Source organism: Vanessa cardui, chromosome 24 (assembly GCF_905220365.1).
Source record: "Vanessa cardui chromosome 24, ilVanCard2.1, whole genome shotgun sequence".
Classification (NCBI taxonomy): Eukaryota; Metazoa; Arthropoda; class Insecta; order Lepidoptera; family Nymphalidae; genus Vanessa; species Vanessa cardui.
In genome coordinates, this window is record NC_061146.1 from 1,646,749 (window position 1) to 1,662,828 (window position 16,080).

The 16,080-nt window shown below is 34.0% G+C and overlaps 1 protein-coding gene across 1 annotated transcript; it reads right to left on the minus strand.

Annotated features, from left to right (window-relative positions):
• Positions 1-2,991: 2,991 nt before the first annotated feature.
• LOC124540199 (facilitated trehalose transporter Tret1-like) lies at positions 2,992-12,025 on the minus strand. The gene is made up of 9 exons (XM_047117659.1): positions 11,796-12,025; positions 10,346-10,575; positions 9,447-9,767; positions 7,874-7,979; positions 7,713-7,787; positions 6,555-6,772; positions 5,145-5,327; positions 4,010-4,103; positions 2,992-3,182 (listed from the first exon to the last, which is right to left on the minus strand). Exons 1-9 carry the CDS (start codon positions 11,830-11,832, stop codon positions 3,049-3,051), a joined length of 1,398 nt encoding a protein of 465 aa, XP_046973615.1. The 5' UTR covers positions 11,833-12,025; the 3' UTR covers positions 2,992-3,048.
• Positions 12,026-16,080: the final 4,055 nt, after the last annotated feature.

A 16,080-nucleotide genomic window follows, 5' to 3' on the forward strand; every position in this document is an offset into this window, starting at 1 on the left:
GCTAAACTACTGAAAGGTATTTTTTATTTTTTTTTCTATTTTCGTGATATTTGGTATTAAGCAAATATGAACCCCAATAAAGAACACTTATTAAATTATCAATTCCCCATCCCGAAACACTAGTATTTTAATAATAATTAGGTATTGCATTTATCAACGACAATCTAGGTTTTTATAAACTTAATACCATATTTATTTAATGATTTTCCTTAATTACGAATTATTTTAATAGCCATTACTTTTAATATTGCGATTTCCCGGTCATACGAATGGAAATCAGCAAAGCGAATGCAAACATAGTTTGCTATCTCTAGAAGCTATGTCTTCTGAGATAAATATAGCTTCATCTTTGCACTGGAAGATAAGGAAGCCGTAGAAAATCTTCACAGTCCATACATAGTACATTGATTTGACAAGATTTTCGTCAATCATGGAAAACAATGCTCGAAGTTTGTAAGTGCTCTTGAGACCAAAGTTGCGTAGCATGTAACGATTTCGTTTGTTGTGCGACTAAGTAAGAAAGCTGATCAAAAATCAAAATCAAAATATACTTTATTCAAGTGGGCTTTTTCAAGCACTTTTGAATCGTCATATAACAATTAAGTGAAGCTACCACCGGTTCGGAAAGTAGATTCTACTGAGAAGAACCGGCAAGAAACTCAGTAGTTACTCTTTTAGAAGATTTAAAAAAAAATACAGTCATGTTAGATAATACAATTATTTAAATAAATATATCCTGCTTGGAAGTCAACAGGTATTAATTCCACGCTTTTTTATCATCTACAAAATCTTGTATCGAATGATACGCCTTTTTTACCAATGTATTTTTTATAAACGATTTGAATTTACGAGACGACAAAGTTAAAAATGTCTGCGGAATTTTATTATAGAAATGGATACCTTGCCCCAAGAAAGATTTATTGACTTTGCGGAGTCGGAAACTTGGCGTTATAAGCTTATCCTTACTTCTAGTGCACATACAATGATTATCACTGATTTTATCAAAGTGATTAATGTTACTGTGAATATACATGATATTGTTGTAAATAGTTGATGTTGGTATCGCAACGATAACAAATATAATAATCAGTGTTGGGCACACAAAGTAGACGCCTAGGACACGAAGATTTACGGTTAGAGGGTAGAACTACAAAATAAAGCACGTGTATTAAGTAGATGAATATGAAACACACTTTTGCATAGGGGCATCCCATCTGTTAACTTCGTGTAAGTGTTTCGATTTAGATCTGAGTAAGCCTAATAAAAGAGAAAAAAAATCAAATAAAAATAATAATATATGTACACTATTCAAGTAGATTTTTAGAAGCAATTTTACAAAATTATAAAATAAAGATATCACGGATTCGGTTCGGAATGTAGATGCCCTTTTCCTGCATTTGAGATACAATATCAATTATGTTATAAAAAAAATATGTGTTTGTGTGTGTATGCTGTGCGCGTGTGTTTGTATGTGATTTTTTTATACCAGTCATTAAATTTTTTTTCTGTCCCTTCTTAGGACAGTTTGAAAAGTTCTTTAGTGAATTTCTTCTTACGAGTGTTTGTCGTGCATTTGATTTTATTTATCTTACTATACATACTTCTTGTTTTAAAATCATATGTGGCCAATAAATATTTTATCACTCTGAGTTTTACAGACTTCATAGATCTTGAATCAACCATATCAATTAGTAATGTATTTCTCATTGAGTATTTGATTATAATCATATTTTTCGCCTCATATAAATTATGCTGTAGAAAATGAGAAGGGTATACAGAAAGCTACTTCAATAAGCATAATTTCAACTCTTTCTATTATTAATGTTTCACTACAACCACCCCATACAGAAATACAATATGTTATTAAAGATTGCTATTGTCATATGTAAACGGTCTTGATGTATTTTTGAGAGATATCTTTGAAAATAAATTTCAGTTTTTTATATAATATCATTAAATATATATTTTTCTATATATCTGATTTTTAAAGGTTTAAAAGGCTTAAAAGTTTTATTTGTCCTCTCAATAATGGGACAGTTATTTTGAACTTGATTTTCTTCTAATTCTAATCAATCTAAAATTATAAAATAAGTGTCGAATTAGAAGGGCCGTTAAAATGTTATTGGCTGTTATCCTCCATGGTGGGCGAGATTCAGTGGTGGAATAACCATAATAAAGATGCATTGTAATTGTTCAACTCATTCTTATTTAATTTCCCAGTACAAACACAATAAAATATAATATAATACAATTAAGTTACTTAGATTAAGAGGTTAGGAAGTGTCTGCCTCGTGCGAAGGTGACAGTGTTGAATATAGATATTCGATCACAAATAAATAATTCGCAATAAAGAATTGATCACAAACAAATACCATTAAAAACACCCTTAAATAATATTAATACAACATTTGAGAAAGTCTGAAATTACCAACGCGTTGACATGTATCATAATTCATATGTGCTGTGTAACACGTATTGAACAGGATATGTATTCAGCTTTGTTTTGTATTTATTGAATTCAGTGAGTGAGGCTGTTTAAAACCATCCATAGTCAAACGTATTACAGCTCTCTTATATTTTACCATCAAATTAACATTGGTCTCATCGATGTATCATTTTACAATTACTTAGATTAATGTTACAGATCACATTTATATAGCACACAAATAAACATACAATGTTTATTTGAACCAATCCTCATAAATAGAGTTCGCCTTAATTAAGTTCGTCATCCTTTTGTTACTTTATTGTAAAATAAGGTTTATGGTAAATATTTTATTTAGGCATGAATGAAATCCTAAAAAGTGTATATTTATTATCTCTTAGGAAATCTCACAAAACACCATTATTTAATGCAATAGTTAAAACTAATAGTATATACTTTTGGTATGGATGATGAAAATAAAAAATAAGAACACAAATATTTAAATGTAGAACATACGTAACCAAATAAATAGAACTTCTTAAATACATTTGCAAAGTAATGGTGGCGAAGGTCTAACAAAAGGAAGCCAAAAAATAAATAAAATTTTTTTTTTTTTTAATAATTTATTGCCGGGAACTCTTAAACCGTTCCTGTATGACGTCCACAGTTAAGCCCTTCGTCTCCGGCAAGTAGAAATGGCAGAAAATTCCAGACATAATAGAAAACGCAGAAAATATGTAGAAGACAGGGCCGAGACCTGAAAAGGTATCAATAATTACGTTATTCGATTTAATTTCTATTTTTTCCAGTCTGTTGACTGATTTTTTTATATATTTCAATTCTTAATACCAAAATTATCTTCATTTTAAGCAAAATCCATTGTAATTTAAAGTGAAGTATCACTCTGTAGGTTCCTTCTAAGCCATATCTATTCTTATAATGTTAATAAATCGAATTGAAATTATTTTAATATTACTCATATTTAAGCAAAATTCGCATCATTTAAAAAAAATAAAGGAGCGTTCACAGTCACAGTTTTTGCGTAAAATGCTCAAAATTACTGAACACTAAAATAAACTTTATAACACATAATGCAACACTTTTCGGAAAACACTTAAGTATAATATAAATAAGAGATGGCTAAGAATATAATAAGAGATATATAATAAGAGAGCTGAGATGGCCCAGTGGTTAGAACGCGTTCATCTTAATCGATGATTGCGGGTTCAATCCCAGGCAAGCACCGCTGACTCATGTGCTTAATTTGTCTTTATAATTCATCTCGTGCTCAGCGGTAAAGAAAAACAACGTGAGGAAACCTGCACGTGACAAATTTCACAGAAATTCTGCCACGTATGTGTTCCACCAACCCGAATTGGAACAGCGTGGTGGAATATGTTCCAAACCTTCTCCTCAAAGGGAGAGGAGGCCTTTAGCCCAGCAGTGGGAATTTTACAGGCTGTTGTTGTTGTTGTTGTTGTATAAATAAATAAGAATCCTTCGTATTTCAGTCACGCATTAGATTATTGATACGACCAGCTTGATTTTCATATTATTGTATAGAATAAAGGAATAATGACAAACCTAAAGCGTTAACAAGAGGATTGAAGATGAAAAGCACGATGAAATTACAAACGAAAGCCCATTCCGTCGACAGCATAGATGTCAAACTCTTTACCTGAAAATAAGAATTGTCTTCTTTAAAAAAATCTTCTAAAAAAAGGTAAATAAAGAGCTGAGATGGTTAGAGCGCGTGTATTTTGACTCATGGTTGTTCAAATCTCGTGCTCGGTGGTAAAGAAAAAATTCGCGAGGAAGCCTGCGTATTTCTAACTTCAAGGAAATATTGGCACATTTGTATCCACCAACGCACTCTGGCACAGTGTAGTAGAATAAGCCCCAAACTTTCTTCTCTTTAAAGGGGAGATCTTAGCCAAGCAGAGGAATATTTATAGGCTGGCAATAACCATTCACTTTTTCACTTTTCTACATTTAAGACCTGTAAAATCAATTCGTCGATCGATACGACAAATATATCAGATATTCGTCGTATCGTAAATCTAAAATTCCTATTCCAAACTGATAGTTATTACTTTGACCATAAACAATAAAGTTACATTTTCGGTCTGTATTTTATAAAATATATCTAAGTCCATAACTAAGCATTAAAGATTTACAGTTTCAGTTTCTAATTTTGGTATCGTTTACACTCTGTAATATAAGAAATAGACGATAAAATCGATGTTTTAGTTTAAGTATTTGGAAGATCACTCATCAAATTTGATTCTTATTATATAGCGATCAAAACTAAAGAAACACAATAGTACTAATATTTTTGTATCGCTACCGAGTAATAGAAGAGAAACCACTACAAGTGAAAGTAAATAGAACTATATAAGATCTCTTGCTAAAAGTTCATTCATTCATTTTAGACGACCTCCGTGGTCGAGTGGTGTGTACACCGGTTTTCACTAGTACGCCACTCCGAGGTCCGGGGTTCGATTCCCGGCTGAGTCGATATAGATTAACATTAGTTTTTCTATGTTGTCTTGGATTTGGGTGTTTGTGGTACCGTCGTTACTTCTGATTTCCATAACACAAGTAGCTACTTTCATTGGGATCAGAGTAATGTATGTGATGTTGTCTCATATTTATTACATTTATTCATTATTATTATTATTATTATTCATTGGTAGTAAGAAATAGTAAAATATAGTACCTCAGGCATGAAAACTTCAGCGACTATGACAAATGGCACAGTCCCAGCACCCAGTGTGTATGTGACGCAGTAGAGATAGATTAATACACCTGTCATCCAATTCGGACCCCAGTTGAACTGGATCTGTGACCCCAAGATCAAGCAGCAGATACCTGTCGCTGCGGATGCGTCGATCATAAGCCGCTGCAAACATGATATTAGAAAATATAAATCTCTTAAAGTCGAAAGTCAATACGACGTCATCTTCTTCTGCTGATTCAACTCTCAATTAAAGCTGCCTTATAGTTATAACAGTAATGGTTTTAAAGGTTTTCGATGAGTATGTTAATACTAACTTGGTAGTAGGGCTTTGTGCAAGCCCGTCTGGATAGTTACCACCCACTCATCAGTTATTCTACCGCCAAACAACAGTACTCAGTATTGTTGTGTTACGGTTTGAAGGGTGAGTGAGCCATTGTAGTTACACTAGTAGTTACACAGGCACAAGGGACATAATATCTTAGTTCCCAAGGTTAGAAGCGCATTGACGATTTAAGGAATAGTTAATATTTATTAACAGCGTCATTGTCTATGGGTAATGGTGACCACTTACCATCAGGTGGCCCAGAGTCGGATTTAAAGGTCTGGAGGCCCCCGGGCCACAAAGCTGTGGGGGCCCTAGACAAACAGAAGCGTGAACAACCTAATAATTATATTATCATGAATTAATTTCTTTTGTTATTTCAATCAGTAAGCTATGATTTATTTACTTATATCGTAACTTTTAAAATATTAAATAATAACATTATTATAATTTGACTATATCTCGGTATTTGTTAACTTGCTGAAAACTGTGGCCCCCAATAATGTGGAGGCCCCAGGGCAGTTGCCCCGGTTGCCCTCCCCTAAATACGGCTTTGCCTTTATAGAGGTTAATTAATAAATAATGTAGGTACCACTTATTTTTCCATTAAAATTACTAACTAATATTAAATAATGCTAAGCCAATCGAAACATTTCGACTTACGAGTATTGTCAGAATATTAGCTTAAAGAGAAACGTTGCCTAATTTACGAAAGACTCTATCAAACGTTAATTACTTAAATGCTCATGATGGCTATTAATTTTTCGTTAAATTGACACAATTTAGTAAATACCATTAAAGAATCCTCTTTATTTTTATATATATATCTATGGTTAGAGCGTTCAAAATGAGATAATAACCAATTTTCTATGTTCAGCTATCGTCCCATGATCACTGGCACAAAAATCCGTTTACAATTATTAAATAGATTTGTAAATTAACTATTAATAAAAATTAATAACAAATGAAAACCAAATAATCCAACTACAGAGGCTACCAGGGCATAAGAAAATACTAAGAGATTTAACATAAAATCAAAATGAAACAATTTAAATAAAGAATCTTACCCGTCTACCAATCAGATCCACGAAATAGGCAGCGAAGAATCCAGCGACGACACATACCAGAGCTAAAAGAACGCTGGACAGCGTAGATGACATTGTCGGTAAGGCTTGTTCGAACAGCGGCCCGGCGTACACTTGGACTACAACAAGTCCTTGAAATATCGCTGACGAATAGAGTACGATGCAGACCAATAACGCTCTTTGTGATGGTCTGGACTTCTCTGAAAAAATAAGAAATGTATATAATTAACATTAAACCCAGCCCTTTGGGACATTTGCAAATAAACATAAAACTTTTTATTCAAATTTATGCCATATCCCCTTTTAATCTTATCCAGAATTTTTTTCTGACTTTTTTATCCTAATAAATGATGGGCATTTCCATAGTGATGTGTGACAAGGGTCAAAGTGTTGAATTATGAACAAAAATTTATTAACTATACGTATTTACGAATATTGATATTCCATTTTCAAATATCAAGGCTTATTTGAATACTATAATACATAAAACGAAGAAATCGTAAACAAAAACAAAACTAGATAAGTCTATAAATATTGTTATACAGTCTGGAAATAAAAACTTGCTTGTACATCGAAAATACACTCAACTAAAATAATAGAGAAATAAACGGTACGTACAACACGTCTGTGGAGATTTTTTTGCATGACGAAAAAAAAATTACTCGCGGTAGTCGTGGTTTTGACCGGGATGATATAACTTCATGTTTTTCTTTTCAAATAATAAGTCGAAATGAATAATCTGCTCAGCCATAATATTAATTCCTTTTATATTTTTACCTTTTATTTATATTGTCCATGCTGTAAATAGAATCAGGAACACATTGTGAGGAATGCATTGAGCATGAATGTGGATGGATATAGAGGTAGAGGACGACCAAGGAAACGATGGATGGATTGTGTGAAAGACGATATGGCTAGAAATAATGTTACTTGTGAGATAACGTCTGACAGAGAAGTATCGAAGGAGAAGACATGCTGTGCCGACCCCAAATAAAATTGGGATAAGGGCAGGAGGATGATGATGACCTTTTATTTATATTGAAAGTCGCGTGAAAATCCGCTCAGTAGTTTTGGAGTAAATCGCGGACAGACAGACAGACGCGGTCGGAGAGATTTTGTTTTATAATATGTGATACCTACTCAAATATTGCCACGTAGACAAGCTCTTGGGAGACGCATCCTCTAAGTTTAATTTCTTTTCCTCGGCTGGCGTTTCTGGAAATCAGATTCAAATATTACTTTCAATATTTCATTCATATCGTTTAAGAAGTTGTAAAAATCGTTTTATATTTTCAACAGACCATCAAAATCGGGTCTCAGAATCCGTTTTATATGTTCTACTTCGTCCCTTACTATCTGAGAATCTATCTTGGCACTTCTATAAAACGCAATAGATTGCGCTGCTTCCTGCGGAGAAAGTAAAAACTATATTATTATTCAAATAATAATCTTAAAAAAACATCGATGAAACTTTATTTCGCTGCGTAGTTTCAATACCATAATTTCATCGTAGTATTTTTTTTTGAGCGGAGATGGCCCAGTGGTTAGAACGCGTGCATCTTAACCGATGATTGCGAGTCAAAACCTAGGCAAGCACCACTGAATATTCATGTGCTTAATTTGTATTTATAAATCATCTCGTGCTTGGCGGTGAGCGAAAACATCGTTCGAAAATCTGCATGTGTCTAATTTCATAGAAATTCTGGCACATGTGTATTCCCACCCGCATTGGAACAGCGTGGTGGAACAAGTTCCAAACCTTCTCCTCGAAGAAGGGGAACAGGAGGCCTTAGCCCAGCAGTGGGAACGTACAGGCTGTTGTTTCTCGTTGTTGTTGAAACCCTTAAGATATTACTCACTTCATAAATGATACACATTTTTATCTAAGCTAATAATTTGTTTAAATATTATACTGTATAAATATTAGTTAAATAGAGATTACCATGATAGTATTTTATTCCTTAAGTCTAATGCTATATACTTGTATAATTTTAGCTATATTATTATTTGTACACGTGATTCAATTTACGTCACTAATCTTTATGGTGGCTATATTCTATTAGTATGAAAAAATACTCTTAATATAGCTCTATTCATTTATGAAGGCACCTCTCCACGTTAATTCTGCATGTTTACTTGATGGTAGGGCTTTGTGCAAGCCCGTCTGGTACCAACCACCCACTTATCAATTTTATTCTACCACCAAACAATAGTACAGTATTGTTGTGTTCCGGTTTTAAGGGTGAGTTAGCCAGTGTAATTACAGGCACAAGGGACATAACATCCTAGTTCCCAAGCTTGGTGGCGCATTGGCGATGTAAGGAATAGTTAATATTTCTTACAGCGTCATTGTCTATGGGTGATGGTGACTACTTACCATCAGATGGCCCATAACGCTTGAAATTAACTTGTTTTTTTTTGTATATATATCTTTATTCATAGTCATCTCACGTACAGTGAAACATCTTGTAGTCGCGAGCGTCACTCGTATTAGTGTACGCCTACAGTAATTTGCTATGGGGGTTCGCTCCTACTTGCGTGAATTGAATTAAATTTGTGAGCGAAATGTTGCCAGTTGAAAAAAAATAGTATTTAAAATTAGCCAGTAATGTTTGTTATTTTGTTTTGATTAATTCTTGCAAACTAAATTAGACCTACTTCCTCTTAGCATATGGTTCACTTTAGTTCAAAATTGGGCTTGAGTTCGCCCAGATTGGGAGACGAAGGCACTCTTCAACCATCAACGGTCTAGACGAAATGAAATTAAAATGTTTTTCTATACATACAGCTCATTTGAAAGGTACCTGATATTCTTACAGACATTAGCACATAAATACACTATAATATTATTTTCTTTAATTTTATCTAGATTACCTTTTGCCTTCCGACCTTCATTAAGAACAACGGTGACTCCTTCATCATACTGACCAGGACAAATCCCAATACAGTCATGGACAGTCCTATATAGTTCATCGTCCTGTAATCCATGAGTCCCCCCATGAGATACGATAACAGCATGCCAATTCCATAGAATATCATGGAACCGGTTGTCATCGAGCCACGTATAGATTCTTGGCAGAATTCGCTGACGTATATTTGTACGACGAGAAACATACAGCTGCTCAAACCGAATGTGAACATTGCTAGTAGGATCGCTTCGACTTTGCTGCAGGTTGTAATAATTATCCAGCATAACTGTTGGTCGACAAAATAAGTAAATTAACCATTTAATGATACAATAAAATAGTTTACATAATTAATACCGCTGCCTATCATCAAGCCGAGGTGGCCCAGTGGTTAGAACGCGAGCATTTTAATCCATGATTGCGGGTTCATACCCAAAACAAACAACACGGTCATCTCGTGCTCGGCGGTTATATACCTTTATGAATATAATATCAATGAAATTCTGACACATGTATATCAACCCGCTATGGAGTAGCTTGGTCAAATAAAATCTAAGCTTTATTCAAAGGAAGAGAAGGTTTTAACCTATCAGTGGGATGTTTACATCCTGTTACTTTCTTTTTCTTTACATGCTACCATATCGTAGGGGAATAGTTCTTGACCTTCTGATGAAGATTATGGTGAGTAATATGGTAAGTGGTACCCACTCAGAGTACTCACCACATCCACTTACTAATAACCAATAAAATCTCAATCCCATTGTTGAAAATAGAGTTTAGCTGATACGTTACATACACACTATATCTTGTAGTTATAGTGACTTATTCACAAAGCACTTACACTTAGAAATTTAAGAGTTAACTCACCAATTGCGCCATATAAAATAAGAGACATGACTTTTTCCGCCCTAAAGTATCCAAAATATATCCAGAGAATGGTATGACGAATATCCCACTAATGGATGACAAACTTCCAAGCAGAGATACTTCTGTTTCCGTCATAACTCGATCCAGCGTTGTATTGGCTGAGCTGAAGAGTATGAGCGTGGAAGATGGCCACGTGAACAGTATGCCCATCGTCAAACAGAGATAGCTGACTGAAAGAGATATTATTGGTTTTATTAGCACTATATTTGAAAATTGGTATATATTTAGGCACTTCATTTAAGAAACTGAAATACTAGTTTCCAGAGAACCATTGAAAATTAGCGTTTGGTTTTTGGAAGCTGAATGGTACACCTATTTAGAACACGATTCACGGCGACATTGCTTACCAAATCTCTCTTTTATTAAATATTTTCATTCTATTTTTGGGTTTTATTTTACATTTTTATAATTTGTATAATTGTGCCGTGTACTAAATAAACATTTCTTTCTTTCATTAGCTAGATCAGGGTGTTAGGTTACATGTGTATTAAAGTCAGGATATTAATTATTTCTTTTAGATCTCTTTCGAAACGTTTTACCGAAAACATTTATATTTATCTAGCGTTATTCGCTTCTTGTGGAATGAAGGGTGAGAAAAGACAACTCCGACGAAATAAATAAATGCAATATTTACATTTAACATTTTTTTTACAATTTAATTGATGCCTCAAGGGGTATCCATTATTTAGTTGCTTTAGAACCTCTAGATCTCTAAATTCGGTAGAAGTACGTAAAGAGAGTGTGCGAGTTCAGTTCGTTATCAGATAGAATGATCGTTGTTCTATTACCAATAAATTGGCAAGACAACTCACCTTAAGGACAAGACCACTAATTTTTTACTGAGATTATAGTATAGAAATATGTGTCATACTCAATACATTCAAATTGACTTTTTGGAAATGTATGACGAATTTTATAGGAACAAAAACAACATATAAAGACCAATTTTTGTTTTATTTGTTTGTCTGTTTATTAATGGAAATTGCATAAAAATGCGTTGCATAGTTTAACCCTTAATCGGGCACAGGGAACTATTATCCCACTCTCCTGATCTAGCTAAATTCCCCAATATTTAAAATGACTACCTTTTAGTTATATTATTTACACAAAAAATATCTTAGATACATATATAATTATTTTACTGGTATATGGCTTTCAAATGTCAACGTCAGAATCATGACTCAAGAATATATAATTAAGCTATGAAAAACTGAATTTTTGTTTTTTTTTCCTGCCCTACTAAGGCTTAAAAGATGAATGCATACAGATGGCGGGTAGCGACTTTGTTTTATGCTATTTAGAGATACTCTATGAAATGTTTTTCATGCTAAACCGTAGATACAGAAATATATTATACACATATAGACGGTATTGAGTATTGGGTACTTACTGACACCGGTAGCGAGAATTTGGACAATAATAGACATAGCGAAAAATTCCAAACACGATATTAACAAAAAAAATCTCAATTTGCTTCTGCAATTATTCGCGCACTCGAAACCGAGAAGTATCGTTAACTGTTAAATACGAGAGAAATCTAATCACTTGGAAACCTACAAAATAAACAATAATGTAATTAATGAGGATTACATTGACATAAAGTTTATATTACACGCGGCTGAATCATAATTGAGCTATATTCCTAATAAAGTACATGTGTATGACTAAGGATCTTCAAGATTTATTAGGAGGATCGAAGAGGTCTCGAGAGGCGACCATGGGCGGGAAGACGCAGCGTGGGTAGGCCCAACAACGTGGTCCGACGACCTGATGATGGTCGCGGGAAGCCGCTGGTTTTGCAGACCTATGTCCGGCAGTGGACGTCCTACGATTGAAATGATGATGGTGAAGATTTATTATAATAAGAACGGTTTTTGTAAATTGCATTCAGATTACTTATTGAGGAATACCCAGCCCGATTCTGTCGCTATCGAGGCTTACTTAGTTCAAAAGTTAAGCTTTCGTCTGCTAGGAATATATCAAACTAGTTTAAAACTGGTCTATGCCCTAACTATTAAATCTATTTTTATTATTTAACACTGCTTAATAGCTTTATAGTAATAAAAACTTAAATAGTGTGTAAAGAGATAAACAAGACAGAAGATTAATGATAAAAACACGGCGTAATAAGTAAAGGAAACAAAAATATAAGTCAATAACCCAGTGTTCTTACTTGTGAATGATGCAATGTCAACTCTAATACAAGCAACGTGATATCTAAGAATTAGATTAATGACGAGACGAGACAAGAGATTCAGGCAACAATATGCGGATATCAATTTAGATTCTGTCATATATATCGCAGATGTGACTGCGACCGCTAATATAGAAGATCCCGTATCACAGGCACCAGTGACTTCTCCAATAATGCCTATTTTGATTAAACTTATTATTAGATAGTGAAACAATAAAATTAACCTAAAAAGTTTGATACCATCGATCAGTAAATACTTATAATACAAAAGGTGGAATGTGTCCCATCATAAGCAGAAGAAGCGTCCGGATGTAATCACGACCTGTAATCATCCTTAAAATATTTTTAAGTGGCATTCTGGGATGCTTTTCCAGTGATCTAAACTTGAGTAATATCGGCGAACCCACTCCACAGCAAGTGGCTCTCAGGGTAAAACGGGTCTAGCTAGAGGAATAAATAGGGCTCCAACATCTCTTCAGAGGCTTGAAGATTTAGGATCTTATAATGGGCGCTCTACACTCTCGCAAGAACGTGAGAAATACACGAGAAACATGAATGTGGAACCGATTCGCGGGTTCTCGCATGGCTCTCGTCTTGTTCTCCGATTTTTGTCGGTTTTTGGCTCGCGACAAAAGAGCAAAGAACGCTGTAATGAGGACCTTGTGAGTGTGTGCCCAGAACAAGTCCTTAGGTGAGTGTAGATCGCCTATAAAAATGTACTTATTATTTAATACTTTCGTCAGAAATATACTACACACTCCTATAAATAATATTAGATAAATATTGGACAATATCACATACATTACTCTGATTCCAATTTAAGTAGCTAAAGCACTTGTTTATGGAAAATCAGTAGTAACGACGGTACCACATACACCCAGACCCAAGACAACATAGAAAACTAATGTATTTTCTACATCGACTCGGCCGGTAATCGAACCCGGGACCTCGGAGTGGCGTACCCTTGAAAACCCGTGTACTTGCCACTCGACTACGGAGGTCGTCAAAACGACGAAATATAAGTGTTAATGTTGTTAATTTAGAAATACATGTCATCGCTTCGCTTTAATTGTAGTGGATGGCGGGAGTTATTTCATATTTCTTCTCAATGTAGTAGTAATAAATGACTTAGATCTCATAACAAGCTCAACTATTTCCTAGCTATCATTTGAAATGTGTAATATATTTAGGGTTCCGGAATAATTAGTGCAAACTAAGTCTACATAAGACAAAACCCCAGTGTCATAAAACATTTATTAGCTGATAAATACTGAACGCTCATTGGTCGTCTATTACGTCATCGGCTCTCGTCAACCAATTAAAATCGGAGTACAAGAAAACTGGTAATTTTTGTCAAGCATTTAAAAATCTGAAGACAAAGTGACAAAAGACAAAAAAATTCTCAATTTTCTTTCACGTTTGTATGTTCTATATTATATCTAAACCCGGCATAATTATCATATTAGTAATAAAACGTTAATCATATTATATTTTTTTTGTATTGCTGCTTTGGAAAATATGACTGTTATACTAAATATATGCATTAATATATATACGAAAAAGTCAATTTTATATAACTTGTACATGTTTTATGTCTCCTTAATTTTGTAATGGCTTAAGTCTCATAGGCATTTTACTACTTTTATCTATTTCAACAGTGATAAGTGTTTAAAATCGAATATTCTACGGAACACTATGTTTGCGAGTCTTTCGTATGCTATTTATTTTAGTAACGCGTAGTTCAGCAACATCTGATAATAGAGATAAACGCGTATTGTGACAGTTTTTGTGTGATATCTTTGACATAATGCTATGTTGATCATGAAAATGTACATCGTATACTAGCCGTATACCCGATAGTAATCAAGACATCTCATTGGAAGGCACTTAAATTAGTATTTAGGTAATTTATAAAACAAACCTAAACACAAGTATCTATGTTTCTTACTGCACCTAATTTTACCTTAAGGGGTGTGAAAGCGTTTCGTAATTGGCCATTCTTGTAACAGGATTTTGATGAGATGGCTGGTTTAAATGTAAAAGTATTATTATTAATATACGGGGTCATGTTCTGTACAGAGGTTATATTTCATTGAGCCCTTAATAGTAGTGATGATTACGTATTTTATTTAAATTGTTAATGATGAGCATGAATGTAGATGGATGTAGAGGTAGAGGACGACCAAGAAAACGATGGATGGACTGTGTGAAAGACGATATGGTTAGAAAGAATGTTACTTGTGAGATGACGTCTGACAGAGAAGTATGGAAGGAGAAGACATGCCACGCCGACCCCAAATAAAATTGGGATAATGGGCAGGAGGATGATAAATGTACATTAAAATGACATAATTGGTCGTGAAAGTGCGGCAGATAGAGTTACTTTCACTTTTATAATATTAATATAGATTTTCAATTAACATGATTATTTTTATGACTGCAAGTATTTAGAACGGGATATTTACCATATTATTTTTTTTTTTTGAATTCTCGAAATCTCGTATCTGCGAATGTCTTATTATTCGTAGATCATGTCAAAATATCGATACCAAATAAAAAATATGCTAAAGTAAAAATGCGTTTTGGTTAGTTTTTTGAAAAATTCGGTTCAAAAATTAAAAAAAGATTGAAGACCAAGTTTGCTTTTCTTTAAATATAGTGTACTGCCTCCACATTCCCCTATGCCACATTTTAATCATAGATCTGGTTGGTAGGTGGAAACCTAATAGCTTAGTAAACGTTGCGGTTGTATTAACTAACATGACTGCACTTTTTTTTAAATGTTGAAAAAGAGTAACTACAGAGTTTCTTGCCGGTTCTTCTCGGTAGAATCTACTTTCCGAAACGGTGGTAGCTTCACTTAATTGTTATATGATGATTCAAAAGTGCTTGAAAAAGCCCACTTGAATAAAGTATATTTTGATTCTGATTTTGGATTTAGGCGTTGCTACTGTTGTAGACGCAGAATTTCACCTTTTGGTCAGGTATTATCTTGCATTACAGTAGAATTATCACCTATTAATCAATAAAATACCATGATCTTCTAAAACCTCTATTATATCGCGCTATGCAGTCAACTCAGTTCTTCTACCGTTCTAATATGTTGTTGTACACAACCGTTTCATCTCGATCATCGAAGTGCCACCACACACTATACAGGAACACGCACCTCAATGCAACTATGAACATATCCCCACACTGGCGATACTCTCCTGCGACTGTTTGCACCATTTCCTAAACTCAACGTTTAACAATATGGAGGCCCATTGCTATTCAGTCAAAAATATGATCACGTACAACTCTTAAACGATATTGTCTATAAGTTGCATACAACTTCGAAACATTTGCTGGTCTATAAGGGGTGATTGCCGCTTAAGCCTCCTCACTGTTCGTGTATTCATATTTCCTTCATTAAAATCTGTTTTGATGTTTACGGACGTAAGGAAACGATTTCATTGGGGAGATGAAAAAATTTATGCTC

Bases quoted from the DNA above. Each gene is read 5' to 3' on its own strand.
- LOC124540199 (XM_047117659.1), bottom strand. From the start codon at position 11,832: ATGTCTATTATTGTCCAAATTCTCGCTACCGGTGTCA. The intron at 10,576-11,795 runs GTAAGTACCCAA...TATCTCTTTCAG, and splicing joins AATTCTCGCTACCGGTGTCA to TCAGCTATCTCTGTTTGACG. The intron at 5,328-6,554 runs GTAAGATTCTTT...TCATGTTTGCAG, and splicing joins TGGATCTGATTGGTAGACGG to CGGCTTATGATCGACGCATC.